Here is a 27,979-nt window from a genome sequence, read left to right as displayed (position 1 = left end):
TTGATCGGGTGACTTTGGGAAACCAATGAGCATGGGAGGGGGCCTAGTTATCCTCCATTTCTTTTGGTCACTTAAAAAGGGTACTAGAACTTTTAGTTTCCGATCCAATGAGCCCTCCCACGATATTCTAGGACCACTGAGTCGATACGATCACCCCTGGGAAAAAGAAAAAAAAAACAAACAAAAAAACAAATAAACACGCATCCGTGATCTTTCTTCTGGCAAAAAATGGAAAATTCCACATTTTTGTAGATAGGAGCTTGAAACCTCTAAAGTAGGGTTCTCTGATACGCTGAATATGATGGTGTGATTTTCATTAAGGTTCTATAACTTTTAGGGGGTCTTTCTTCCTTTTTTCGAAAATCAGCCAAATTTTCTAAGGCGTGTAACTTTTGTTAGGTAAGCTTAAACTCGATAAAACTTATACATTTGAAATCATAATTAAAATCTGATTCTTTTGATGTATCTATTGGTATCAAAATTCCGTTTTTTAGAGTTTCGGTTACCATTGAGCTGGGTCGCTCCTTACTTACAGTTCGTTACCACGAACTGTTTGATCACACAGGTTTGCATTTGGTGCGTAAAAATTTAAAATTGCTCCTGGTTGTTGAATGATTTTTAGTTGACAAATCAGATATTCTCCGTAAAAAAAGGCTATTTAACATATATGACAGCGTTAATCCACTATGATCGTGTTATAATAACATTGTATATTTTAAGGGAGAAAAAGCGACACGAGTTAATTTTCTATTAACAAAACCAAGCTATTTATTTTGTTTTAAAATTATTCTATCTTCAATTAAAGTTTAGATTACAAAACAAAGTTTAGATTACAAGTTTAAGGTTGAAATATTCAAGAAATATTGAGCTTTAAACATAACTTTTCTATGAGTGTCATTTGATCTAGTAAACTTTAATTTAAAACTTCTTTTATAATTTCATTTGAATTTCAATTAAAAGTTCAAGTAAACTTCAACTAAAACCATCAGGATCAATTGACACCTCAAGAGCTTAGACATGACTAAAGGAACATAACAAAAATACGCATAGGATCGTAAAAACCATATCTCGTTTAAAGTCGTATCGATTGAGGAAAATTAGTTTATCTGTTCAGCTAGTCCTCCTTCTAAGTAGTTTTCTGTTCGGCTAGTCCTCCTTCTAAGTAGTTTTTCGTTGAAAGACTTGGATGAAAAAAAAAAAACGCAAACACACCTCAGCGACGATACCAACACACCCACAGATTGTTGCTGCTTTTGCTTGCGCTCCACTCATTCCTCCAAGCCCGGATGTGAGAAACGCTTTGCCCTTCAAACTGTCCAGTTTCAAGTACCTTCTTCCAGCATTTAAGACAGTCAACTAAAACAGATGTAATGTCATTTTAAGTAACGTGAAGTAACATAAATCTATCCTTTCCAAAACAATAGATTTTTAAAATTTCACAAAAAATTTGATTCTAAGCAGATTGGTAGACATGCAGATTGTATTTTAAGCAGTAAAGTAGATCTTAAGCAACTGACAATTTGATTTCAAGCAGATTGGTAGACATGCAGATTGTAATTTAAGCAGTAAAGTAGATCTTAAGCAACTGGCAATTTGATTTTAAGCAGATTGGTAGACATGCAGATTGTAATTTAAGCAATAAAGCATATCTTAAGCAACTGAAAATTGGATCTTAAGCAGATTGGTAGACATGCAGATTGTAATTTAAGCAGTAAAGCAGATCTTAAGCAACTGACAATTTGATTTTAAGCAGATTGGTAGACATGCAGATTGTATTTTAAGCAGTAAAGCAGATCTTAAGCAACTGACAATTTGATTTTAAGCAGATTGGAAGATTTGTATGTAAAAACCTTGTAAAGAAATAGTTAAAAACTCCCCAAAGTCAGTGATTTTAATTTTAAATTTTAATTTTATAGTCATCCCATGCCATTCCAGTTAAAACCACTCCTCTTTTTCAAAACAAACAACCCACAATTTCAGTTATAAAGAGATGATTTTAATCTCCGTGCTCTTTCCATTGTAGCTAAACGGTGCCGCATTTCATTTAAAAAAGAGAAATTTAGCTGTTATTCATGAGCTAAGAAAATTGTGGTTTGCATTCTCAAAATTGATTCAATACCAAAATTTGTTACACTTGGAAAACAGACAGTGTGTAAAACCTTGTTTTTAGAAACAATCCTTAGATTTCATAAGAATAAAAAAAAATGCTCAATGGGTAAAGTATATTGGAAAATTTCTAATGTTTTTTTTTCCTTACAGTTGAAAACTCTGAATAGTGTTTTATATCTTTTGATCAATTATACAGGGAAAAATTTATCTTCTGAGCTATGACATCCTTTATTCAGAACAATAAGTAACGCACTTAACATAATTCCTTTCCTTTATTTATTTCTTTCCTTTTCAGTTCTTTGTTTTGCTTTGAGCTCAATTCTCTTGCTGACATAATATTATTTGAAATGGTCCATATGCTGAAATTTGGGGTGCACTCTAGGGAAAATTTTCCTAGGATAAGTAGTATGTGTATTCAAACATTTGTCAGCCACTCTTGACATATGATGTGATAATGTAGGACGTGTATTTTTACGGAAACTTTTACAAAAAGATGAGAGTCAGTTGGTTTTCAGATGCTCACAAGAGAGCATGCGTTTTTTTGCTTGTTCTGCCTAAAGCCTCGAGGCTCTTTGGCTAATTATTAGGTATTTCGCTTATAAGAAAGTGCAGTAAATGATTATCTATGAAGAGGTAATATACCGTAGTCCCATGAACTATTCCTTGTGGGCCAATGTAACAGTAGCTCCCTGCTGTCATTTGTCCATACCTGAAAGAGTGACAAGTTTTAACAAATTGAACTTGCTCTGCAAATGTTTATGGCTATTTTAATTGAATCAACAGCACTTCCTAGCTTTCTGAAATACGCTATTTCTTCCCAAATTTTTTTATACGATATTACTTGTTTTTGTCTGAGTTGAGCTGGACCAACTAAATGCTTCAGTTTAAAACTGTATTGACAACTTAATAAGAAGAGGTGTTGACTTTAAAGGTTCCCGTATAATTGAATCATCTTGATCTTTAGCCTCAGCAGAGCTGACTCTCATACAAGCAAATAAACGTTCAAATGGGGATAAGATCATTTGTTAAACAGTGAACACAGATACAGAAGTTGGGATATTTCGACCACACACACAGCGATTGCCATCAGAGAAATATTAAAGTATTAAAATTAAAACTAACGTATTTATAAAGAATAAAATAATAACTTCCGGCTTATTCATTAGATTTGTCTGGGAGAGTTCAAAAAACAGGATTAATCGAAAGTCTGGAGTTGTAAATTTTCTTCTTTAATGTTGCCTAAATGTAAGTTGAATTTTCAATGATGGTGGCAAAATGTTCATCGTCTTCTAATTGCAAAAGGAATGTTTTTGAATTTATGCTTATTTAACTGATTGGTCACATCACCTCATATATACTACGTATTTTCCACGTATTACCTTGAATTATGTTGTTTTTTTTCCTTATCCTCATTTGAACGTTTATCTATTTCAAACAGTTTGTGGTAACGAACTGTAAGTAAGGAGCGACCCGGCTCAATGGTAACCGAAAGTCTAAAAAACGGAATTTTGATACCAATAGATACATCAAAAGAATCAGCCTTTTATTTTGATTTCTAATTTATAAGTTTCATCAAGTTTAATCTTACCCATCAAAAGTTACGCGCCTGATAAAATTTGGCTTATTTACGAAAAAAGGGGAAAAGACCCCCTAAAAGTTATAGAACTTTAATGAAAATCACACCATCATATTCAGCGTATTAGAGAACCCGACTGTAGAGGTTTCAAGCTCCTATCTACAAAAATGTGGAATTTTACCTTTTTTGCCAGAAGAAAGATCACGGATGCGTGTTTATTTGTTTTTTTTTCCTTTTTCCTAGGGGTAATCGTATTGACCCAGTGGTCCTAGAATGTTGTAAGAGGGCTCATTGGAGCGGAAATTAAAATTTCTAGCGCCCTTTTTAAGTGACCAAAAAAATGGAGGGCAACTAGGCCCCCTCCCACGCTCTTTTTTTCCCAGTCACCTGATCAAAATTTTGAAATAACCATTTCGTTTAGTATGGTTGAAAATGTGATAACTATGTCTTTTAGGATGAATTAATCCCCCGAAGCCCCCGGGGGGAGGGCTGAAAGTTATGAACTTTACCCAATGTTAACATGTAGCATTGGTTATTGGGAAGTATACAGACGTTTTCAGGGGGAATTTTCCCTGGTAGTGGGGGGTGGGGGTGGGTCGGGGGTTATTTGGGAGGATCTTTCCATGAAGGAAGTTTTCATGGGGGAAGGGACATTTCTATGAAGGGGGCGCTGGATTCCCCAGCATTATTTAAAAAAAATCATAAATTAAATATAAAAAAAACAAGTTTTTCAACTGAAAGTAAGGAGCAACATCAAAACTAAAAACGAACAGAAAATATTAGCAATATGATTGGTTTCACCCCCTAGTCAATACTTCACTCTTTAAGCCAAACATTTTTTAGTACTTTTATAAGAGCTATTTATTCTAATTAACGGCCTTTTTGACTACGGGGTCATTATTAAAGAATTGGGACAAAATTCGAACTTTAGCGTAAAGTGCAATGTATTGACTGGGGGGCAAACCCCCTAATATACGTATTAAAAATATATGAATATAGATGTTCGATACGTAGTTAATTTGTAAGTTGCGTATATTTATTACTAATAAAAACGTTCGTAAATAAAATTCAACAAGTTTCGAGAAAGCCATTTAACCAAATAAAAGGAAAATTAATATGCAAATTTTGTTTTAATTATTCATGTACGGTGAGTCAAAATCAAAACCTGCATTAATTAAAAACGTTCAAAAATTAAATAAAAAAAACAAGTTTTTTTAACATGAAAGTAAGGAGCGACATTAAAACTTAAGACGAACAGAAATTATTTCGTATATGAAAGGGGCTGTCCCCTCCTCAGCGCCTTGCTCTTTACGCTAAAGTTTGACTTTCTCACAACTCAATTTTTTTTTTAACAATAAAAAACTTTAGCGTAAAGAGTGAGGCGTTGAGGAGGGGACAGCCCTTCTCATATACAGAATACTTTCTGTACGTTTTAAGTTTTAATGTCGCTCCTTACTTTCAGTTAAAAAAATTGTTTTTTTTATTTAATCGTCATAAAAAGGCAATGCGGTTTTGAAAAAAATACTCTTACAGTTCATATATATATACATGAATACTATAAATATAAAGACAATAGTAAAAAAGCTTATGTATCCTGTCATTGGGCGAAACGATTTTTCAATGGTAAAGTTAGTTACCGTCGATAGCTTAGCAAGGAGGGAGTATGCTGGGGGAGGGGGGAGCAAAGGTTCTAATTTTCACTCGAACAATACGAGGGTTGCCGAAAAACTTTACCTGATCGAAAGACTTCCCTAACTATAGAAAACACCCTCCCATATATAAACTAATTCCATTCATTGTTTCTTCGAAGAGAGTAATCAAAGGCAGTAGGGGAGGACGTGGGTTCCTGTCCTTCTAATTTGAATTATTTTTGATTAGATACTTTTGATTACACACTGGTGATTAAAAAACTTCCCCGAAAAGGAAAATCCACCTATAGTATATTTTTTATTTGCTTGAAAAGGTAAATATTATAAAAATAAGCATTCTCTTTATTTGCTATACTCTTTATTTGCTAGCAGATTTTAGCTGAGACAGAAAATATAACTATTGTAGATGGCACTGATGTTAAATATGAAGGGCACGCAGGTTCCTGTCCTTCTAATCTGTCTTATTTTCTGTCTCATTAAGAAACTTTCCCCAGAAATGAAAATTTACATATAGTATATATTTTATTTGCTTAAAAAGGTAAGCAATCATAAAAATAATGACTTCTCTTTATTTGCTAGCAGATTTTAGCTGAGACAGAAAACATAACTACTATAGATTTCACTGATCTTAAAAACAACGTTATTCTAATTTCCTCATCAATGGATTATATACCTCCATTCTTTGGGTCATTTCAATATTTTCGAAATATGTGTAATTTCGAATATATTTGTAGGCTATGTACATTTGTATATATTTTCATTTAAAGGATTCATAAAGACGTTCAATAGCTTTGGTCACAATTCGCATAGCTTCGACAGTCAACTATTGAAGATAATCGTTTAATCACTTTTAATCACTAATGACGAGATTTTGATAGCACTAATTTGAGCAAATGAGGCTTTTCATAGGGGTTTCTAATCAACTGAAAAATTCATTGAAAAATTTAGATTGGTTCAAACTACCGCAAGCAAAACATCAGTATTAGTAAGATTTCGTTGTGAATGGACCTTAAAGAACAAAGGTAGTAAATTGTACTTTTTTACGTTTCTGGTACTTATGGTTATTGACTAGTGGCTAATAATGTACACGAAGTTTCTAACAGACTACATACATTGTTACTCCCAGGCCAAAGAGTCGATCATAATTTTCAGATGTGGAATACTTCGGTATCATCATCCCGTTGGTAATTACTAGTCTTGGTGCTATCGGACTGGAGGGAAACAGGCCGCATGGATGACCAGAGTACATGACAAGTGTCTGATCTTCTTCTAATTCTGATAAGTATTTCATAGTCAGCCGAAACTATAAGATATAGAGTATCACAATGATCGCCAATGGAGCTGCTAAATGAAATAATGTATCAGGAGGTGTTTATCAAGATATGATGAAAAATAGTACATATGGCCTGCAATATTATAAAGAAGAAACGATCAAAAATGTGGTTTTTTAAGGCCAGACAAAAATATTGAAAAAACAAAACGAATATTTTGAAAGAACAACCACCTCTCCTCTTCAGCACGAGCAAAAAATAAAAAAAATATAAGAAAACAAAATAAAAACACAATAAAGGAAAATGCCAAAAAAAGACAAAGAAAAAACCAAAAACAAATGCAGAGAGTCAATGTGAAAAAACAAACCAATAAAAACTTTTGGCAGTTCAATAGTTTTTGGATTTTGTGCAAATCGTTGGATATTGATGAATGACTCACTTTTGGCTATTAGTTATTTGGTTTTAATTCTTCTAATTTTGGCTTTTATTGAATTTTTTTCATCTTTCAATTTTGGATTTTCTTTGGCTTTTATTGGTTTGTTTTTTCACATTGACTCTCCACATCTGTTTTTGTTTTTTCTTTGCCCCCTTCTTGGTATTTTCTGTAAATATTTTTGTCCTGGCTAAATATTCGTTTTGTTTTTCCAGTTGATAATTACTACTGATGATGGTCACTGCATATGTGACCGAAATATCTAGTATTTTCTGTAAAATTTTATCACTGTTTGTGAAAATCACTGTCTATTAAAAGTATTTGATCCCTATTTGAAGTTTTATTTATTCATCGTTTTTCCAGTATTTTCACTTGGCTGTAAAAAAAAACCCATTTTTGATCATTTCTTCTTTAAATTAAAAATACATATTAAGAAAAATACAAATAGCATAAAGGTTTCGATAGTTGCAATAGTAGAAGAAGTATCTGAAAAGGGAGAGAATTGCTTCATTTACCGATATTACAACAATCATTAAATTCACTTAGAGCGTAAGCGCACGCGATTGCCATGTATCAAGGAAAAGTAGCCAAAAAGCAATAGAATATTGATAGATTTTCAGAGAGCATGAAATAGTTGTAAATATTCAAAAGAATTGTACAACACCGATAAAAGACAATATTATATTTGAGAAAAATATAAGTTGATTTCAAACATTATAAAATACATAGCAAAAAAAAAATAATAAATAGACAAAAAGAAACAATGACTGTACGTTGACAGTGACAGAAACAATGACAGTCAGGTATCATCAGAGAGATACTTTCAGTTTAAGTGAGTTTTAACACTTTCTTTATAAGAAAGCTATTGTCTTTTCATGAGACGGCTCTTCTCATATCTCACCCACACTTTTCCTATATGTCTTGATTTTGATATAAATGTTTAAATGCATACAATTTTGATAAGTTATTTTGTGCGTCCTTTTTTTCTTGAAAAATTTGTGATGACATTAATTACTTAACAATATGCTACTAGTCTTGCAAATTATATAGTTGCCAGCGCAGTTGCGGGAATTTAATGGGTGTTATGTACATTTGTTGTAAAAATAAGAGCTGTTTCACGCTACCTTACACCGAGCAAACTCAGCCGACTCTTATAGTCCGTTTAAGATTCATTATATGCTCTTTTCTCACAGATAGAGAACCTGAATGAAGGTGCTATTCAGTTTTTTTTTTGTCGTAAATTGGATTCCCAAAGACGTTTCTTTTTCAAAAATAAATTGCCCTTAATACCGGCAAAAAGACCCAAAAAAACAGAAATATTATTTTGGGTTTTCCCTCTCTCCTATAAATTTGCGTGGGTAGCATAACACCAACCCAAGCAGTTATCAAACTGTTTGGGCTGATTACCAGAATAACAAATTCTATGGAGAAAACTGATTCAATACACAAGGGACTTCCAATGAATCTTATGTTTATCCGCAACGCAGGTTGCAGTGACTCTCAAAAGGGTCTTAACCATTATCTTAGAGCACCTACCACGCTTTTGTTCTACTGACAGGATCACCAGCCTGTGTATTGCTGGCCTGAGCCTTTCACACAGTTAGGGTAAAGTATTGCTTTATGGATATCTTCAAAGTTGCGTATAATAATTTTTTTTCTTGCGAAGACTTGGATTTTCTTATGCTTTCTTTTAAGAACAACAGTGGGCTTTTTAGTAGCAGTTTCCACAGTTAGTTGGAAACATTAATAGGTGTGGTACGAAAATATTGTTTCACTCAATAGCTAAAGGGTAAAGGCCAGTCTCCATTTGGCAGATTCTGCAAATCTGCCATCTTGCAGAAAAAGCAACGTCGAAGGTTGCAGTATCTGCAAGGTGCCAATATGGAGCCGGAAAAGAAGTCTCCATTGAAATAAAATTTGCAGATTGGCGCTGCAGATTTGCAGAATCTGCCAAATGGAGACTGATCTTTATAGTACTTAATATATGTCATTAAAAAAAAACATTTTCCACTGAAAAATAAACCTGGAAAAATAAGAAGTAAAAGAGGACATGTCTGGAAAGTGATTCGGTACCCCAGAGCTATTAACCTGTACTATCGAATCTATACCGAATCAAATGCACATTTGGCGTTTTTAATAAACTTGCTGTATATTGTTTAAGTGAAAGAAAATAGGGAGCTGAGAAGAATTTGATCAATGGCTCTTGTAGGAACACAACTTACTAGTGCAACAAACAGTACAGTCTGTAATATAGGTGAATTTAAAAATTAAAATACTTATACTAGCGGCACAAGGACGGGTAGACATAAAGAAGTAGGCGCAGTTCTGGAATTTAAAATAACTGATATAAATACTAAAATTGGGCAAATTTAAATCAGCCCAATAAGAAGTCTACGAAAATTGATTTTGTGTTTTTCAAAAGAAAATTAAGAATAATCTTTTCCGAAGTTCTTTTATTTAATTATTTTTATCGAGGTAGCTTCGATTAAACCATGATTTATATCTGTTTTTTTAACATGATTAATTTTCTTAAATATATCAAATAAGAACCAGATCTATTCTTTAAGCTGGTATTGCTGTATTGATTCTGAACGTATTTAGCATAAACATTTGTGAAATTCAAGTATTATGAATGTCAGACCTAAAAACGCAGTCATGACCTTATCAGATCACTCTATTCAAAGCATGCTTTACATGATCGCTTGGTGTTTCTATCATTATGATTATTCTTATAAGAAAATAGCTTACTTGGGCCCAGTTAGAAAAAACTTGACCGTTCCCTCCATATGTCACCAGTTCTTGAGGAAACTGAGCTACTTTCCCATCCAAATTGTTCATTATCATCAGCATTATTGCTGCCCCTTGTTTGCTCTTTGCTGGGTATTGATCTATTGGATATGCTCTGGAAGATAAATTGATTCAGTATTCCATGTTACTATTTGTTGTGTTTAGCTTAGTCGCTCATCAAGCGACCAAAAGATGATATCGTCATGCACGAAACAAAAATACATGTCAAACATTTTTACGGAAAATCAATTACTTAAGGTGCATTCATACTTTGATCTAGCGGGTCTTTGGCTACTAGTCACTGTCATACTTGCAGAGGTGTAAATTTGCAGATTCAGAGGGAGGGGGCTGGGGGACACCCCCAAGATTTTTCTGGCGCCCTTATTCCGAGTTTTTCTGTTTTTCACTCTTTTTTTAAACAGATTTGCCGAGTTGGTGAATTATTTGCGCTATTGCCACATTGCCTCCTCCCCCCCCCCCCGATTTTGCTTTACATCATTCTTGGAGGTATGTAGAATTCAAGGGACGTTAGGGCTACCAGTCATGACAGGAAAAAAAGGCTCGGTACGTCTTTTTATGATACCACTGATATAGTTGAATGTACCATGCGCAAAAATGAGCCTAGATTGTTCAAAAACACGCTGTAATATCTGTAGATTTTATCTTGAAATATATAATATGCACTTACTTCAGTATATTACTTAAGCCCAAAAGTTAAAGATTGTATTGTATTCAATCTATAATTTTTTTTCTTTTTCTTTGCCGGACCCTTTATCCCCTAAATTTCCCAATCCTTTCGCTTTTCATTCCTTTAACCTTTCATGAAAAACCAATATGTACTAAAACAAGTTTCTTTCGAAATCCTTTAGAATAAAGGTCATGCTCAATCCTCCTCAGATCATTTTCAATAGCTTAAAAAGAATATTTCATGGCAATAACTTAAACCTAGCAGTAATCACTCTGGAAACCCTCAATTCACTCGCACCCGTATGTGCCGTGGCACATATCTAACTATTCATCTATAATTTAAACAACTAGGTGAGATGTTATTTGAAGATATCGAAAGTCAACACCATCCTCTGTGGATTGACCAATTCTAAATCCAAACTGGTTGGAATAAAATAAATATCTGCTTCCCTACAACGGATCAGTCTTTTACAGAACTGGAATCATTTTTGGGTATAGCATGCTAAAAAAAGAAAAAAAAAACATTCCATGCAGCTGAAAAAAAACAAACATTTGTAACATTATTAAAAGTAGGTTGATTCTGTTGGAGCGATTGATGACGCCAAAAGAGCTCAGAATGTAAGAAGTGGATGAAAAAAGGCTGTCTAACCCTCAACTACCCCCCCCCCCCGTCACCTCGTTCTCCATTTAAATAATCAATGTATTTCCCATAGTTTCCTAGATGTTTTGGGTAACTCGGATAAATCTGAGTTGCTTTGCAATTTCTGAAGTGCAGCTCTTGGGCTATTTCGTAATAATTGGCCAAGCGACAAAAGTTGAAGTGCTGCCACCTTTAATGCCTTGCAAAGGGTAGTTTCAGACAATTTTGATATACCAAAAGTATCCACACTTCTATATATCATGTTGTGCTCTCTACCAAGAGAAGTTTAAAGTCTTTATTTATTTACATGGTGCTAGTTCAACTTTTATTTAAAAAAAAAAACATAAAAAAAACTTTGGATATGTTTAATCCACTTCGGCTTTGTCAGAAAACGAGAGCCAGAATATCCACCAGGATTTCAGAAAAGAGAGCGGCGAGACAAGACAGGTTAGTACTGTCACTATTAAAGTGTAGCAAAAAGGCAGTTTCAAAGGTGACTTAATTGAAAATTATGTAGCTTTATAATTTAGCCTTACTTAGAAAACGAAATTGAAAGAAGAAACATAAAATTTTACTTACCATTGAAAAACAAGATGTTAAAAATTGGTCTGAGCACTTTGTGTTTTTAGTAAGGTATACAATTCAATTACAATTCAATACAATTCAAGTATACAATACAATTCCACATTTTGTACTGCTCTTGATAAGAGTGAATATTCACATTGATTAGGCGTCACAGGAGAGCTAACAATTTTGTTTTGAAGCACCTTTTGACTTTATTGAAGCTATTTAAAATTTTCAACTTACCTTATTTCCATAGTAGGCATGAATCTATACATATATATATGACCATATTGGTTCAATTCTTCGGCAAACTCTTTGGCAAGCTCTTCATGAACATTTGGTGGGAAATAACGAAGAGCATTTTTTAAAGCAAGCTGAAATAAAAATAAGGACACATTATAAAATGATTAGTTTAATCATAGAAAGCTATATTACCAGATTGAATACTGCTGCTTCCGGCAAAAAAATAAAATAAAAACTAGCGCCAACAAACGAAAATTGATAAGACTCCTATACGTCATGACAAAAACTCTTACTTTAGTTCTGCATTTGAGTCCTGAATAGATATTAGCTGTGCATACACATGCTAGCTGTACATTCTTTAACAATATTTGCTAACAATTTTGTAGGAGCTGCCATTTCTGAAAAAATTGTCCGCTAATTTTTTTATAAGTATACTGTATACTGTAATAAAGTAGTCGTAATTAGTATACTGTATTACTGTATGGTCTTCTACGTTCATTGTTCATCTGCATCAATTGAGAGTGCTTCAAAATAAAGTGGATAGAGTGCTGACGGGTGTAGATAAAGATTCTTAGTGAGGTCCAGATATGTTGAACTTAAGATATTACCCATTTTTGGTCGGGCGAAATTTATAATGCTCTATTTATGTTCAAGTACTAAAATGTTAACCAAACTTGTCAACCAAATGCTTCAGTGTTTTTTTTTACCTGTTTCAAATATTCACGGGCATAATACAAGGAGTTTAAGTCAGTTTAGAAATCCTAGAATAGTTACTACACGATCAAAGTTTTCTGCGTGTCATGTTTGCCCTAGTGCCTGGAATACTTCACCACAGAATATTGTACAGGAATCAAACACGCGTAAGTCCCGAAGTTTGCTGACAGAACATTGTGTTAGGGTTTATGAGAAGGATGGGTGATAAGTTCTCTGGTTTTTTATTTACTAAATTAATCAAATTGTTGGATTTTTTGGTTTGATGGATTGATGATGGGAGGTTCCGAATAGTTTTTTATTTGATTTTTTTGTCATTTCTCGTTTTGTTTTTGGTGGTTAAATGTAGTCACCTTTCATAAGTTGATTTAGGCCTAGTGGGGTGATTTATTACCTAAACAACCTTCAAATAATAAAAGATTAAGTAGCATTATTTTGAAAAATTTGCAGGTGTTGTGCTTTACAGCATCGCTGGAAGTGATAGACTAGTCAAGATATTTATAACGCTCCCACGTTCAAGAAACGATCATAACGCATGAGGCATTAGCAATCATCTTTGACCCATCAAATAGTGCAGAAGTCAGATTTAATTTTAGGAACTATTTGTAGCGCGTCCCTGATCTGTAAAAAATTTTAGTTCTCAATTAACTTTGTAACAATTATAGTTAATATAGCTATACTTAATTCCTTAATTCACGAATTGTCAATCTACCCATCTATATACAAAATATCTACCATGGAAAATATTTAAGGCGTTTCTCTGACCTGTAAGAATTAATGCTTTTAACTGGCATTACAGAAATTTGTCATAATTTAAATTTTAGTCCCTAAATAAAAAAAAAGATGAGTATTATCACAGAATATTAGCATAACTACGGACTTTAAGCTTAATTCAATTTAGAACCGGGTTTCAGAATGGAATAGCTCGGCTCCCTTTGAATAATGACGTATATTAGGACTTGTTGTACCAATTTTTAATTTTCACACTGAAAGACATATTATACATACTTCAGGAACCAAAATTTAAGAAAAGAGGTACTTTAACCCATCTATAGAGACTTGAAATCAAAGCAAATCTGGTGTCAGACCACACTTGTTCAGCTAACTTCTAACAGGTAAAATCTTACAGCAATATCTGCCTTGTGTACTTAGCTTTTTCCTAGAATATTTATGGAAGATAGTTTGTGAAATAAGATTTAAAAGTCTGGAAAGAGGTACCTTGCTGCACTGAATATTCAAAGAATTAGAAGTTAAGACAAAAAGTAGTAATCAATCCATGGTACCTTTTTTTCTTCTTGACTCAGTCCATGGGTTCGGAAAGGAGCATGTGACATAGATTCATCTCGTTTCCGGAAAGTTGGAAGAGGATTTACAGGAAATGTTATTACCTCTGCAAGTGTTGACATTGTTGCCAAGCTACAAAAAAAAACACCGAACAAGCATTAAACAAATATATTTTTTGGATAGCCTAAATAAATAAAAGTTATTGCTAAATAGGTTTTATTCTGCATATTCATTTTATTGTATAATTCATTGCATATGTAATGAATATTTATTTTAGCTTCTCTATCCTCAGCTTTGTAATCAATACTTACACTTAAATCGGGAGATTATTTACCCAAATGTTAGAGAAGATCAAAGAATCAACGTACAGAATAAAACTTTTAAACAATTCTAACGCGATGTTTAAGTTAATCATTAGCTTAAAGAAAAGAAGATTTTGGTAAGCTCATTTTAAACTTCAACATAAAAAGATAAATAATTGTACTACCGATACTATCTACACTTAACTTTTACGAAGAAAATCACCTTACGGAAAAAAAAGACTTAGCTTAGATTTTGAGTTTCACCGATAAATTGGATTTCGTTCGTAACGCTACTTTCTTCTCACAAAAGAGGTAGCTTTTGGTTATTTTTAACATTTGTTTTTTTAAAGTTTCACTGAAATATAAAACGCTTCTTTGAACTACCGGCTAAAATTACTATCTGTAGAAAATGCAATAGGCCTAATTCTTTCTTTAGAAAAGAATAACAACTATTTTCATTCTTTGGTGTGACTGGCAAAACAATGCGCTAACACCTAAATTACTATTCCGAATGGTATCCCTTTCGTTATCATCATAATATTTGAATGAGCTTGAATTCTTTTCAGATTAATCTGAAACACCAACGAAATTTTTTCATGAGTATATCAAGATTTGAAAACTGTGCGGGAGGCTAAAATTGAAGAGTCACCCTATTTTCATTTATCATCAAAGCATCAGACTCAGTTTGGTATTAAATAAAAAAAAGCAACTGAAAGAAACTGAAAAGTCCTTTTTCAACTGAAATTAAGGAGCAACATCAAAACTTTAAATGAACAGAAATGATTAATTATATGAGGGGGCTGCCCCCTTCTCAATGCCATACTTTTATGCACTAAAGTTTTTATTGAATTTTTGAAAAAAAGCTTATTATTCTAATTAAACGACCCTTGTGTTTCAGGAGTCGTTCTTGAAGAATCAGGACCAAAAGTCAAACTTCAGCGTACAGAGCGAGGTAGCCAGAAGGGGTCAACCCCCTCATATAATTAATAACTTCTGTTCGTTTTAAGTTACAATGCTGCTCCTTACTTTCAGTTGAAAAAACTCTTTTTTAAATTTCTGATCGTTTTTAAATAATGCCCGGAAATCCGGCTCCCCCTCCATGGAAAATTTTTTCTCACCATGGACAATCTCTCCATGGAAAGCTATTCCCACGTAAAACTACGCCCCGACAAGAATATTCGTCCCAGATAATTCAATTCTAGCTACCCCAAAATTTCTTACGGACGGTTCCAGGTGATTTTTTTTTAGCGAACTTTCATTTTAAAAAGATGTTTATTAGAAAAATTTGTTTATAAAATCATTCTTGAAATCCCCAACTCCGTGGAAAATTTTTCCCGTGAATACCCCGCCCCCTATTAGAAAGTTGCTCCCACAAAAAATTCCCTCTGGAAAATTTATCCCCTGGGAAACTCCCCCATGGTGAATTTTTCTTGTGAAAAATCCCCCCTCCTACAGAAAGATACTCTAGAGAACTCCAACCCGGTAAAAATTTCCCCCAGGCAATTCCCCTTAACACCTCCAAAAGTAAAATTGAGTCGGCAATGAGAAAGCATGACTAATAAAAAGAAAGTCGTATAGGAATTCTGGCAAATTCTTTCAGTGTAAAATTTCCTCTGTAATGTTTACCCCCAAAAATCTTCCTTCCCCACGGAAAATTATCTCTATGGAAAATCCCCCTAGAGAATAATTACCCCCCCCCACCCAAAAATGTATTCATACTTCCCAATAACAAATACTATACATAAACAATGGGCAAATTTTGTAACTTATAGACTTTTCCCCAGGGGCTGCGGAGGGTCATGTTGTCTCTAAAGGCATAGCTATTGGGCCTTCCGTCTATGCTGAACAAAATAGTTATCTCAACATTTTGATCGGGCGACTTTGAGGAAAAAAGGGGGATTGGGATAGGGTGTAGTTGCCCTCTAATTTTTTTTGTCACTTGAAAGGGCACGAGAACTTTTAATTTTCGTTCGAATGAACCCTTTCTCGATATTGCAGGGACTGTTGGTTCGATGCGATCACACCTAGGGAAAAAAAACAAACAAACAAACAAAAAATAAATAAACACACATCTTTCTTCTGGCAAAAAAAAATTACAAAATTCCACATTTTTGCAGATGGAAGCTTGAAACTTCTACGGTAGGGTTCTCGGATACGTGGAATCTAATGATGTGGTTTTTATTACAATCCCTTGATTTTCAGAAGATGCTTCCCCCCTTTTTTGAAAATCAGACAAATTTTCACAGGTGCGTAGCTTTTGATAGGTAACACTAACCTTAATGAAATTTATATATTTTGAATCAGCATAACAAGCCGATTATTTTGATATATCTATCCATACCAAAATGCCTTTGTTTATATTTTCGGTTACTATTAAGCCGTGTCGCTCCTTACTTACAGTTCGTTACCACGAATTGTTTGATATATTTTGCAGAATTTTGAATCTTAGGTCGTTCCTGAAATAATGTGAATGTCCTTTATTTCTTTCTTTTCACATAATCTAGCCAATTCAAGCTCAGCAGACTATGCTGCCATAGATTCCCCTCCATTGATTTCGAATCTTAGCTTTGTCGGGGAGGTGTTTTTCATTGGAACATCCTATTTCAGTGAAAATTGCCCCCTCCCTAAGTTTGAAAAATACATCTCCCCTTCTCCTTACACTAAATTGACCCCACTGTCCCTAACTAAATCAAATGAAGCTTGACTTGACTTTTGACATGACTTAAGTCCCGTCCGGCCTTTGTGGCTGTGTTGGGGCGTCTTCTCTTAGGAGCAAGTGATGAATTTGGTGACGGTAGTTCGATCTGTCTGGCGCAAGAAGAAGTAGCTGGGGGAGGTTATGAGCCGGGAAATTATCGATCCGTCTCTTACGAGGTCGGCCTCTAGGGCGCGTGCCGTGAACCCGTCCTTCGAATGTGATTTTTGGAAGCTGGTTGGCCGAGATTCGCTGGAAATGGCCAAACCAGTGGAGTTGTTGGCTTCTCACCCGGTCCATGATGGTGCAGGGGCAACGGAGTAGTTTTAAGAGGTCTTCATTTGAGACTCAGTCAATGTAGGTAATCCCCGCAATGCGTCTAAGGCATTTAGTTTCAAAAGCGGGGATTCTTCGCTCATCATCAGCCTCTATTGACCAAGTTTCGCTTGACCATAAAGCTACTGGGATTATGAGAGAGTTGAAGAGTCGCTCCTTCAGAGAAGTTGACAGAGTCTTACTTCTCCAGATTGGTAAGAGGTTCTTGAAGCTGGCGCTTGCCAGGCCGAGTCTTCGTTTGATCGATTTCGAGCAGTCGTTATCATAAGTTAGGAGGCTCACTAGGTAGACGAAGGAATCACCATTTTCTACTGGCTTTCCTTTTATTGTTAGCTGCACGTTTCGTGAAGCAGGGTCTCCAGAAACCCGCATAACCTTGGTTTTGGCTATATTAACGACCATCCCAAAGGCCACGGTTGCTGACACTAGTTTGTCAGTGTCAGCTTGGAGTAGATGCTCTTAACTATTGAGTTTCTCGATGTCATCTGTGCATGCCAGTATATCGATAAGTTTCCCTCCAATCTCTGCACCGTCAACAGTTTCTGCAAATGATAGCGCTGTGTTGAGGGATAGGTTAAAGAGGTGGGGTGACAAGAGGCAACCTTGAAGAACGCCTGCTGATGTAAGAAACTCCTCCGTCAATCCCTTGACCGTCTGGACTTGGCTGACGAAATGTGAATATATGTCTCTTATCAGGATTACTATGTTTTCAGGGGCTCCATGGTGTAACAGGATGTGCCATAATCCATCTCGCCATATCAAGTCAAAAGCCTGCTTAAAATCGATGAAGAGTAGTAGCAGCTCCCTCGCAAACTCGACATACTTCTCCATCATTTGCCAAGTGGAGAAAATCTGGTCTATGGTAGAGCGGTCTTTTCGAAAGCCTGCTTGGTATTCCTTTAAGATATGGTTTGTCAGAGATTTCAGACGGTCAAGGAGTATTTTTTTTAAGAATCTTCGCCGGTTGGCTAGTTAAACTTATTGGTCTGTAGTTGTTACAGTCGCCCTTTTCCCCCTTTTTAAAAAGGGGGACGACGGTGGATTTCGCCCAAGATCTGGGGAAGTGCCCCATTTCCCAGACACTTGTTATGACTTTGTGATAGATATCGACCAGTTCTTCTGGAGTTGTTTTTAATAGTTCTAACTAAATATCATCCGGGCCTGGGGCTTTATTAATTTTTCGAGATTTTATTGCTGAGAGTACTTCATCTCTTAGTGGAGGAGGGCTTGGGTCTACTGGGTACTGCGGTAGTGGGAAAGATAGTAAGATTTTCGGGTCGGGTGTTATTTTGGGGCTCAGTTTTCGCTGAAGTGATCCTTCCACCGTTCTCGTCTTCCCTCGGAGTCCGTGATTGGGAGCCCGTGTTTATCTAACAGTGTAGGAGCGGCCGAGGACTTCTTTTTGAATGTTCACGGACTTTCTTGTACATGAAGTGAATATTACCTTTTTGAAAGGGTTCTTAACACTCACGACATTTGTCATTGACATAGTGTCGTAGAGCTTGCCGGATTTTATTTTCTACTAGGTGCTTCAGTCACCTAGTTCATGCAACTTGACGGCTTTGAATTTATTACGACTGATCAAATTCAGCGGCGATTTTAAGGAAGGGACAGAAGAGGACTTGCTCCGTGTGCAAAATTCGAATTAAATAATCTAACCGTTATAATTGTTTCGTAGTTGTAATAAAAGAAAGTAGAGGGCGCAGTTAGTAAATGAAATAATTATTACAGCTTTAATTGTTAAATAAGAATATAAAGGGAGACTATAAGTAAAGCAAAGAAGCGATAGCTATAAGTAGAGAGCTTTTGCCTTTTCCCAAAGCTATTAGCTACGACCTGACTTCAGAATTACCTTCTGCAGGGTTGGCACCACAACCAAATAAAAATCACCACTTTTTCATCAAGAAAATCACCAGAAATCATTGGGTTTTCACCAAGAAAACCACCAGAAATCACCAGTATTTCACAAAAATCACCAGAAATCAATGGTCAATAATGATAAGCTTTACACCAAAAAGACGCGTTGTGCACCCTGAGCTACGACATCATGTTTTTCAAAGGCCGTCAACTGCTCAAGAAGGAAGAGAATTTATATCTAAAACCGGAATTCCAGGCAAAGACTGAAATTTTTACCTAAAATCCTGTTACTAGACATGAAGAGACTTTTTATTCATTTAATTAATATTGCACTTTTCTTTGTCTTTACTTTGCAAAATCTTTTCTTTTTCTTTTTTCTAGGTTTCCACTGAAAAGAATAACCCCAATAATCCTCTTTTGTCCTCAAATCGAATTTCATTTGCTTATGAACGTTTTTAATCCCCCTCCCATAGTTGGTTTTCTTAGTGGTAAACTTTAGCTCTGAAAAAGACGACTCAAATGGTGTCAATTTCTTGTATATTTATTTTACTTCCGGAAAATTGTCGTGGGTGAAGTCTAAGCTGAAATATCAGACAAACGGTTATTTCCCTGGTTCCTTAGACGAGAGCCCCTTGAGACTGAGCCCCTGCTTTCTTCAGACTGTTAAGTCCCTTGAAAAAGACCTAGCCTTAGCTGCTGAATCTATGTTCATGTGGACTACGCTTTCTTTACCTGAGAATTTTCGTTTTTTGTTTCTGAGCCTTAATCCGTTTTTATCACACATGGGGTACACATGAGTCCTGGGCCTCCCCCAGGCCACTCAGCATGTCCCCAGGTGGTCGATAGGGGAACGTCCTACAGATATGTAGGATACCTTCATAGAAGGCGCGGACCTAGGGGGGACCCAGTTCCTGGGGGTCCATAATTGAAACTGGGACACCCTCGCCCGGGGGTCTGAAATACAGGCGTAGAAGGAGGAAGGCCCTTCTGATGTACACCATACAGGGCCAACCGGCGTGTGGACATGTCCCAGTGGTTACAGACCTTCCCCCAGCAATGGGAAAAATTGCTCAGCGTCGCAGACCACTGAACGGGAGGATCCCTTCCTAGAGGGACAACTGTGAAGGGCAGACGACCCGGCTTCATAGACAATGGCCTCTGCTAAGAATAAAGAGGAGTGGCTTACCACTACCCTGACAAATTAGCCATGAAACTCCTTCTCTTAAGTATAGATGATGAAAATGGCGAATAAGAAAGTAAGAACTCGTGCTACCACGTCCGGGGTAACCGACGGTATGAGACCAAGAATTACAAATTGCGAGAATGATATTGTTGATAATGATGATGATGAAAATGATTTTGTTACCGCTTCCGGGGCAGCCGACGATCATTTATCCGATTTGACGACTCTCCAGTCGGAGAAGACTTCGTTTATCCTAACCCCAAAAACATATCTCTCACTAGGAACGCTAAACGTACACACATTAGCCAAACCAGGAGAAAGAGAACTAGTCCTAAACGAGATGAACCGTTACCGCTGGGACATCGTTGTACTATCTAAGACTCAGCTTCCCTCCACAGGAATAGAAAGAACAAACAACATCACGCTCATCACGTCTGGAAGAAGTGATGGAGTTCACCGCCGAAGTGTCGGTTTCCTACCATCCAAGCGAGCCAAACAGTCTCTTCTTGCCGTCCATCCTGTCTCTGAACGTATTATAACCATTCGTCTGAAAGGATTCATTGGCAACATGACCATAATCCAAATTTACGCCCCAGACTCGTCCTGGAGTGACCAAGAAGCCGAAGAATTCTACAGCCAACTCCAACAAACACCGTTGACACTGCTCCCAAGAAAGATGTTCCGTTCGTCATTGGGGACTTCAACACCATTGTTGGACACTCCAGTGATGGACTTGAAGACGTCATGGGCAAGTTTGGGCATGGGCGGCAGAACCACAGGGGTGAAATGCTCATCGACTTTTGTCGGGATAACGAACTTTTCATAACGAACGCCATGTTCCGTCATAGAGAACGAAGGAAAATTACTTGGAGATCCCCTGACGGCCACACTGCAAACATGATTGATTACATATTTGTCTGCAAGCAATGGAAGTCATCAGTACTGAAAACAGTCTCTATAGCCGGTGGCAACATCGACTCGGAACACGCTTTAGTCATGTCTGAGCTCCGTTTGCACATTCGCAAGCCCAAACAGCCTAAGAAAAACTTACTAAGATATCGTGTCGACCTGCGGAAAAACACAGAAACAAGGAACAGGAATAGAACGGCACTCTCAAACAAGTTGTCAAGAATACAACCCATGGAAGCTCCAACAGCAGAAGAAACTGACCGATTGGTCGACGAAAGCGCATCCATCATCAGAGAAACTGCTAGTGAAATCCTGGGAATTCAGACCCATTCGGATAAACCGTGGATCACCCCCGAAATTATTGATCTATGTGTGCAGAAGCGCGCTCATGCTAACAAGGTAGATCAACAAAGCAAGGCCGAGTACAAGAGGCTGAATTGCCTAGTAGAAAAGAAAATCCGGCAAGCTCTACGACACTACGTCAATGACAAATGTTGTGAGTGTAAAGAAGCCTTTCAAAAAGGTAATAGGCACTTCATGTACAACAAAGTCCGTGAACTGTCAAAAAAGAAGTCCGCGGCCGCTCCTAAACTGTTAGACATGTACGGGCTCCCAATCACGTACTCCCAGGGAAGACGAGAACGATAGAAGGATCACTTCAGCGAAAAACTGAACCCCACAATAACGCCCGACCCGAACATCTTATTATCTTTCCCACTACCGCAGTACCCAGTAGACCCAAGCCCTCCTCCACTAAGAGATGAAGTACTCTCAGCAATAAAATCTCTAAAAATTAATAAAGCCCCAGGTCCGGATGGTATTCAGTCAAAAGTATTAAAAGCAGGCCCAGAAGAACTGGTCGATATCTATCACAAAGTCATAACAAGTGTCTGGGAAACGGTCCACTTCCCCAGATCTTGGGCGAAAGCCACCATCGTCCTCCTTTTTAAAAAGGGGGAAAAGGGTGACAATAACAGCTACAGACCAGCAAGTTTAACGAGCCAACGGGTGAAGATTCTTAAAAAAATATTCCTTGACCATCTGAAGACTCTGACAAACCATATCTCAGGAATACCAAGCAGGCTTTTGAAAATACCACTCTACCATAGACCACAGTTTCTCCACTCAGCAAATGATGGAGAAGTATATCGAGTTTGCCAAAGAGCTGCTACTACTCTTCATCGATTTCAAGCAGGCTTTTGACTTGATATGGCAAAATGGATTATGGCATGTCCTACTACACTATGGAGCCCCTGAAAACATAGTAATCCTGATAAGAGACATGTGTTCACATTTCGTCAGCCAAGTCCAGACGCCAGAGGGATTGAAAGAGGAGTTTCTGACATCAGCGGGCGTTCTTCAAGGCTACCTCTTGTCACCCCACCTCTTTAACCTATTCCTCAACGCAGAGGCTATCATTTGCTGAAACTGTTGACGGTGCAGAGATTGGAGGGAAACTTATCGATAAACTGGCATACACAGATGACATCGAGAAACTCAATAGTCAAGAGCATCTACTCCAAGCTGACACTGACAAACTAGTGTCAGCAACCGAGGCCTTTGGGATGGTCGTTAATACAGCCGAAACCAAGGTTATGCGGGAATTTGGAGACCCTGCTTCAAGAAACGTGTAGCTAACAATAAAAGGAGAGCCAGTAGAAAATGTTGACTCCTTCGTCTACCTAGGGAGCCTCCTAACTTCTGATAACGACTGCTCGAAATCGATCAAACGAAGACTCGGCCTGGCATGCGCCAGCTTCAAGAATCTCTTGCCAATCTGGAAAAACAAGACTCTGTCAACTTCTCTGAAAGCGCGACTGTTCAACTCTCTCATAATCCCAATAGCTTTATACTCAAGTGAAACTTGGTCAATAAAGGCTGATGAAGAGCGAAGAATCTCTGCTTTTGAAACTAAATGCCTTAGACGCATTGCGGGGATTACCTATATTGACCGAGTCTCAAATGAAGACCTCCGAAAACTACTCCGTTGTCCCCGTACCATCATGGACCGGGTCGGACGCCAACAACTCCGCTGGTTTGGCCATTTCCAGCGAATGTCGGTCAACCAGCTTTCAAAAATCCCATTCGAAGGACGGGTTCACGGCACGTGCCCCAGAGGCCAATCTCGTAAGAGATGGACCGACAATTTCCCGGCCCATCGCCTCCCCCAGCTACTTAGTCTAGCGGCAGACAGATCAAACTACCATCGCCACTTTGATCATTTGCTCAGATGAGAAGAAGTCCCAACACAGCCACAAAGGCCGGACGGTACTTAAGTCAGTCAGGTACACATATATGTATTTAAAAATTAAAATTTGCAACTATGGGGAAGCCGACTGCCATGCTAAAAGGATACACAGAAGCCCAAAATAACGCCGCTCTTTAGAAATAACGAATAAAAACAAGACATAAAATATGAAAGTCACTGTTTATTTCACTTTAGTAAGACAGTGAAACCAATCATGCATGGAATGTCAACCAATTTTGTAGAAAATCACCAAACTAAATGAAAATCACCAGATTAAAAAAAAAACAGAAATCACCAGATTCAAGAAAATCACCAGGATGAAAAATAACCATATCTGGTGATAAATCACCAGCGGTGGCAACCCTGACCTTCTGTCAAGTCTCTGCAGCTATTCAGAAGTTGTTTTTAACGTTTCATTGATGGACATGTTTATCCATAAGTTGATAGGATGTTCATAAGCGCTAAACGTAAAAATAAATTTCAAGTTAAAATCAAGTTTTAAACATTGTCTTTTAAGATGAAATTCGTATAAACCTTAATATACTATCATTATTACTTAGTTAATGTTTTTCAATCCATTATATTATAAAACATATGTTTAAAACAAATTTAACACTTATGATATGCATATTCTATTGCTTCAATAAAGATCGCACCCGAGTGAACATTTCGTGAATCTTACGACGGAAAAAAATAATAACGCTTTCAAGTAAGGCCGTACCTAGGGGGGTGTGAAGTTTTAGGGGGTTTGAACCCCCCTCCCTTGCTATAATTTTTTCCACTCGTAAAAACGTAACAAAAATGCATATAAAAAAAAATTTGATGGGTTTTTAAAAGTTTTTCCGTGAGCTAATTTAGCTCACCAGGTGAGCTAAACCTGGCTCAATTTTGCTGGTGAGCTAAATTTATACTTTCTTAAAAGTCCAAGTAACATCCAATGAGGAAAAAAAAAATTAAAATAATGAACGTAGTTCCTTCAATTTAACTGCGAAATGACATAAGCTGGATTGAAGCAAGACGTATTTCAATATATTTAATTAAACTTTTTAAAACGAAAATAAAACTTATAATATTACGCGTAAAATGGTAATTACGTACAATAGTTTCCTTCAATAATTTCACTGCATACTTAGTGGCGGTTTTAGGAGACGGGCAGAGAGGGTACTTGCCCCGAGCGCAGAAATTTCAGAGGTGCAAAATTTGAAATAAATAATCGAACGGTTATAACCATTCTACAATTTTAGAAATTTTATTTTCAATAAAATAGAGGGAGAAGTTGAAAGATGAAAATAATTAATAAATAATTAATTAATTAATAACATACAAAGGAATTACAAAATGGAAATAATTAAAAGATTAATAAACTAATTAAATTAAAATAAATAATAATAATTAAATTATTTGGTACTTGTGTCTTATAGCCATCACACTCAAGTTCTGTCGAGACATGAAGTTTGGTTAATGCTAATGAAATAAAATAAAATATGATGAAAATATAATACTTTATAAACAAAAGTATCAAACTACAGCAAAGAATTATGGAAGGGGGCTGCCCAGGCCGCATTATATTAAATACGTAACCTAAACTAATCTAACCTAACCAAAATACCAACTAAATATTTAATTAAAATATAGCAACAATGTAGTTGCCTAATGAGCTGAAGCTAATATTGTCTGGTATAAAGACCACGAAAACCCGTTATTGTCTCATGTTCGCGATGCAAGATCTTGAGTGGGGTGGCTATAAGACAAAAGTACCAATGCTTTAAATAATACATTATTGATTAATGAATGCATATCAATTTGGTCAATAAATGAAGATTGTGTTATAATTCCACCTGGAAATCTTATGCAAGATAATGGGGGTGGCGCTAATTAACATTTTTCTCCGGCCGCAAGAGAGGCTAGAACCGCCACAGATCAAATAAATCTCGCCATGTGGCTAACCGGAACTATTTCTCTCACGAAATAATCATAGAAAAGCTGTTGTGTTGAATAATATCATCCGCGATAATAAATGTTCGCAATATCAACAGCAGACATACCAATTCTCATACATCGAGCGAAACATACAACGCGATAGAGACTATTTAGTTAAGATCAATATCCCTTACGAAGAGGTGATCTTAGTGGCTGGGGGGGGGGGGTTAGTGTCACAAGCAGGGGAACCCTTAGGTCCTTCCCAAAGAAAAACCCAATTTTTCTTGAATTTCTGGGCGCTTTTCACACCGATTATAATTTTTTTTTATTATTATTGCCTCCTCCTCGACAATATCCCTCTTTACGTGCCTATTGGGATCATTCGATCACTAATTTTAAAATATAGCCCCCTATTTAAATGATGAAACAGATCCTATAGGGCCACAAACCATCCTTTAAGCCCTGGTCGCACTCCATGGCATTACATATAAATAAATTTTAAAATAGCCTTAGCAATCTTACGTATCTTGGTGGGTAAATGCAACAGGATGTGTGCAACACTGGAGATAAGCGTGCCAGATTACCAGGAATGTCCCATTTTAAAGTTTTTATAGATATGTTTTAGGAGAAAGATGCTCTTGAAACCCTTTATAGAAACCAGAATCATGCAGGAATTTTTAAGCTTGTATAATTAGAAGCCTCAAAATTTTTGAGTCGTTTTGTTGATTCTCTATCAGCAAATTAGGGACACATTGGTTTGAGGGTCATACCACCCATTAATTATCCGAATATATGTTAATTGCTCCTCTAGATTTTGAGAAAAAAGACGTTTTTGGGTGTTATTTTCTGTGCCAGACGTCTTCTTTATATTTTCATTGAAAAAATGACAAGTTTGCCCCACATAGACTTTGAAAAAAACATTTTGTCCTCCCCCCACCCCACTGAATTCTCGTGAACTGACGTGTAGGGAAATCTCGTGTAGTCACTCCCAGTTTAACTGCACCCCACCCTGCCTAATTTTTACATGTACTCCTAGGCTATACGACTATAAGAAAGTATGCTTATTTGATACTTGTCAAGAATCCGGTATACACGCGAAAAGTGAAGTTTTATTAATGCTAATAAAATAAAACAAAATAGGATGAAAATATAATAGCTTATGAACAAATTTGGGTTATATATTTGTACAATAATGGGGGAGGGGGAAAGGGTAAAGCATAGCATATATTAAACATGGGTACTTGTGCACTAGTTGGTACACAGTGCTATAGACTGTCGAAGAAATGCAGTGATGGAGACCCGTAAAGCGGGTAATTGCTATTTAAATTGATCGAAGAGCGTGGTTTCTCATTGAATCTAAAATATTTAAACTGTTGTTTTTTGGGGGTTTAGGGGGGGGAGGTACCTAGGTTAGGTTACGTATTTAATATATTGGATGCTTTACCCCCACCCCCCTAATGTGCAAATATATAGCCCAAATTTGTTTCTAAACTATTATATATTCATCCATTTTATTTTTTTAATCAGCATTAGCCAAATTTTACTTCTTACGTGTGTACCATTTAATGCACAAGTACTAAATACGTAACCTAACCTACCCTAGGTATCTTTTTTTGACCCTTCAAGCCCAAAAAATTAAAGTTTAAATCTTCGTCACGGAGTGAGCAATACCTCACAACGCAGCGAAAACCTGTTTTTCATAAAGCATCTTTGAGATTTCGCTGCAGTATTTCTCGCGTGTTTACCGGATTCTTAACAATTACCGTTTGTTTTAAACAATATTGAAAGATTAAACCTCTCCGCTTATTTTGTTTTCCAAATTCACATTATTTAGCAACATGAACCAACTGTTGATGAGAAATAAGTACACAAAATAACGCATATCAAAAGCAACAAACTAAAAAAGAAACACTCCCCGCATGCTTAATAAGAAAGAGGTCACATTTGCACCCTTGCCTGACCACTCAAGTACTTATTACATATTATCAAAACTTACCTAAAATTATAAAACCAGCGAATATTTAACGCTGTTTATGCTACGAGTTTTGTCACAGGACTAGCTGAATAAGTAGACATCTACTGAATATGCGCATTTATTTGCTTCATAAATAAGCATATTGGGTCTCAGCATGGATTCTCGATGGCGCTTAGGTTAGTAACATCTATCATACGTAGTTACATAAGTTATGTGCTTTTGGCTTAACTAGTTTCCGGAGAACAGTGCAAGCATTAGACTGGGGACAATGAAGCAGCACCATTGGACCCCGTGGTCCCTGAATACTTGAATGTCCTTCTCCTTCGGCCTTGAATTTCCAAAATCCTATTTTTTTTGTGATGAGTACAATTTTAACATAAATCAATCAATCACTTAAGTAAGATGATTATTCGGTATTTAATTTTGTAATAAAACAATAAGGCAAAACATCAAAACTACCCTCTGCTTCTTACTTTAAAAGATGTTTCGCGTCAAGGGCACTAGTTCACAAAAATATGGGGGGGGGAGGAGGTGAAAAAATCAGTTCTTTTAAATGAAGATAGAAACCGTATTTTTTCATAATTTGGAAAGGGGACAATT

At 36.5% G+C, this 27,979-nt stretch overlaps 2 protein-coding genes across 2 annotated transcripts in view; one reads left to right on the top strand and one right to left on the bottom strand.

The window, feature by feature from the left end:
- Positions 1-27,532, bottom strand: part of LOC148939440 (urocanate hydratase-like) — a 136,594-nt gene extending 109,062 nt beyond the window's left edge. The window contains exons 1-7 of the mRNA XM_089107248.1: positions 27,401-27,532; positions 13,954-14,086; positions 11,960-12,090; positions 9,787-9,940; positions 6,447-6,637; positions 2,752-2,818; positions 1,213-1,356 (exon numbers count right to left, since the gene is read on the bottom strand). Of these exons, the coding sequence (XP_088963374.1) occupies positions 1,213-1,356; positions 2,752-2,818; positions 6,447-6,637; positions 9,787-9,940; positions 11,960-12,090; positions 13,954-14,076 (810 nt within the window). The 5' untranslated portion in view covers positions 14,077-14,086; positions 27,401-27,532. The remainder of the gene's footprint in view (positions 1-1,212; positions 1,357-2,751; positions 2,819-6,446; positions 6,638-9,786; positions 9,941-11,959; positions 12,091-13,953; positions 14,087-27,400) is intronic.
- On the top strand, positions 21,162-21,884 carry LOC148939441 (uncharacterized). The gene has a single exon (XM_089106874.1). It carries the CDS (start codon positions 21,162-21,164, stop codon positions 21,882-21,884), a length of 723 nt encoding a protein of 240 aa, XP_088963000.1.
- Positions 27,533-27,979: the final 447 nt, after the last annotated feature.

The sequence above is a fragment of the Artemia sp. Qi Xiang Cuo genome, chromosome 21 (assembly GCF_049724085.1).
Source record: "Artemia sp. Qi Xiang Cuo chromosome 21, ASM4972408v1, whole genome shotgun sequence".
In the NCBI taxonomy this organism is placed as follows: domain Eukaryota; kingdom Metazoa; phylum Arthropoda; class Branchiopoda; order Anostraca; family Artemiidae; genus Artemia; species Artemia sp. Qi Xiang Cuo.
Note: the sequence above shows the minus strand (reverse complement) of the source record. Positions and strands in the feature narration are given on the sequence as shown.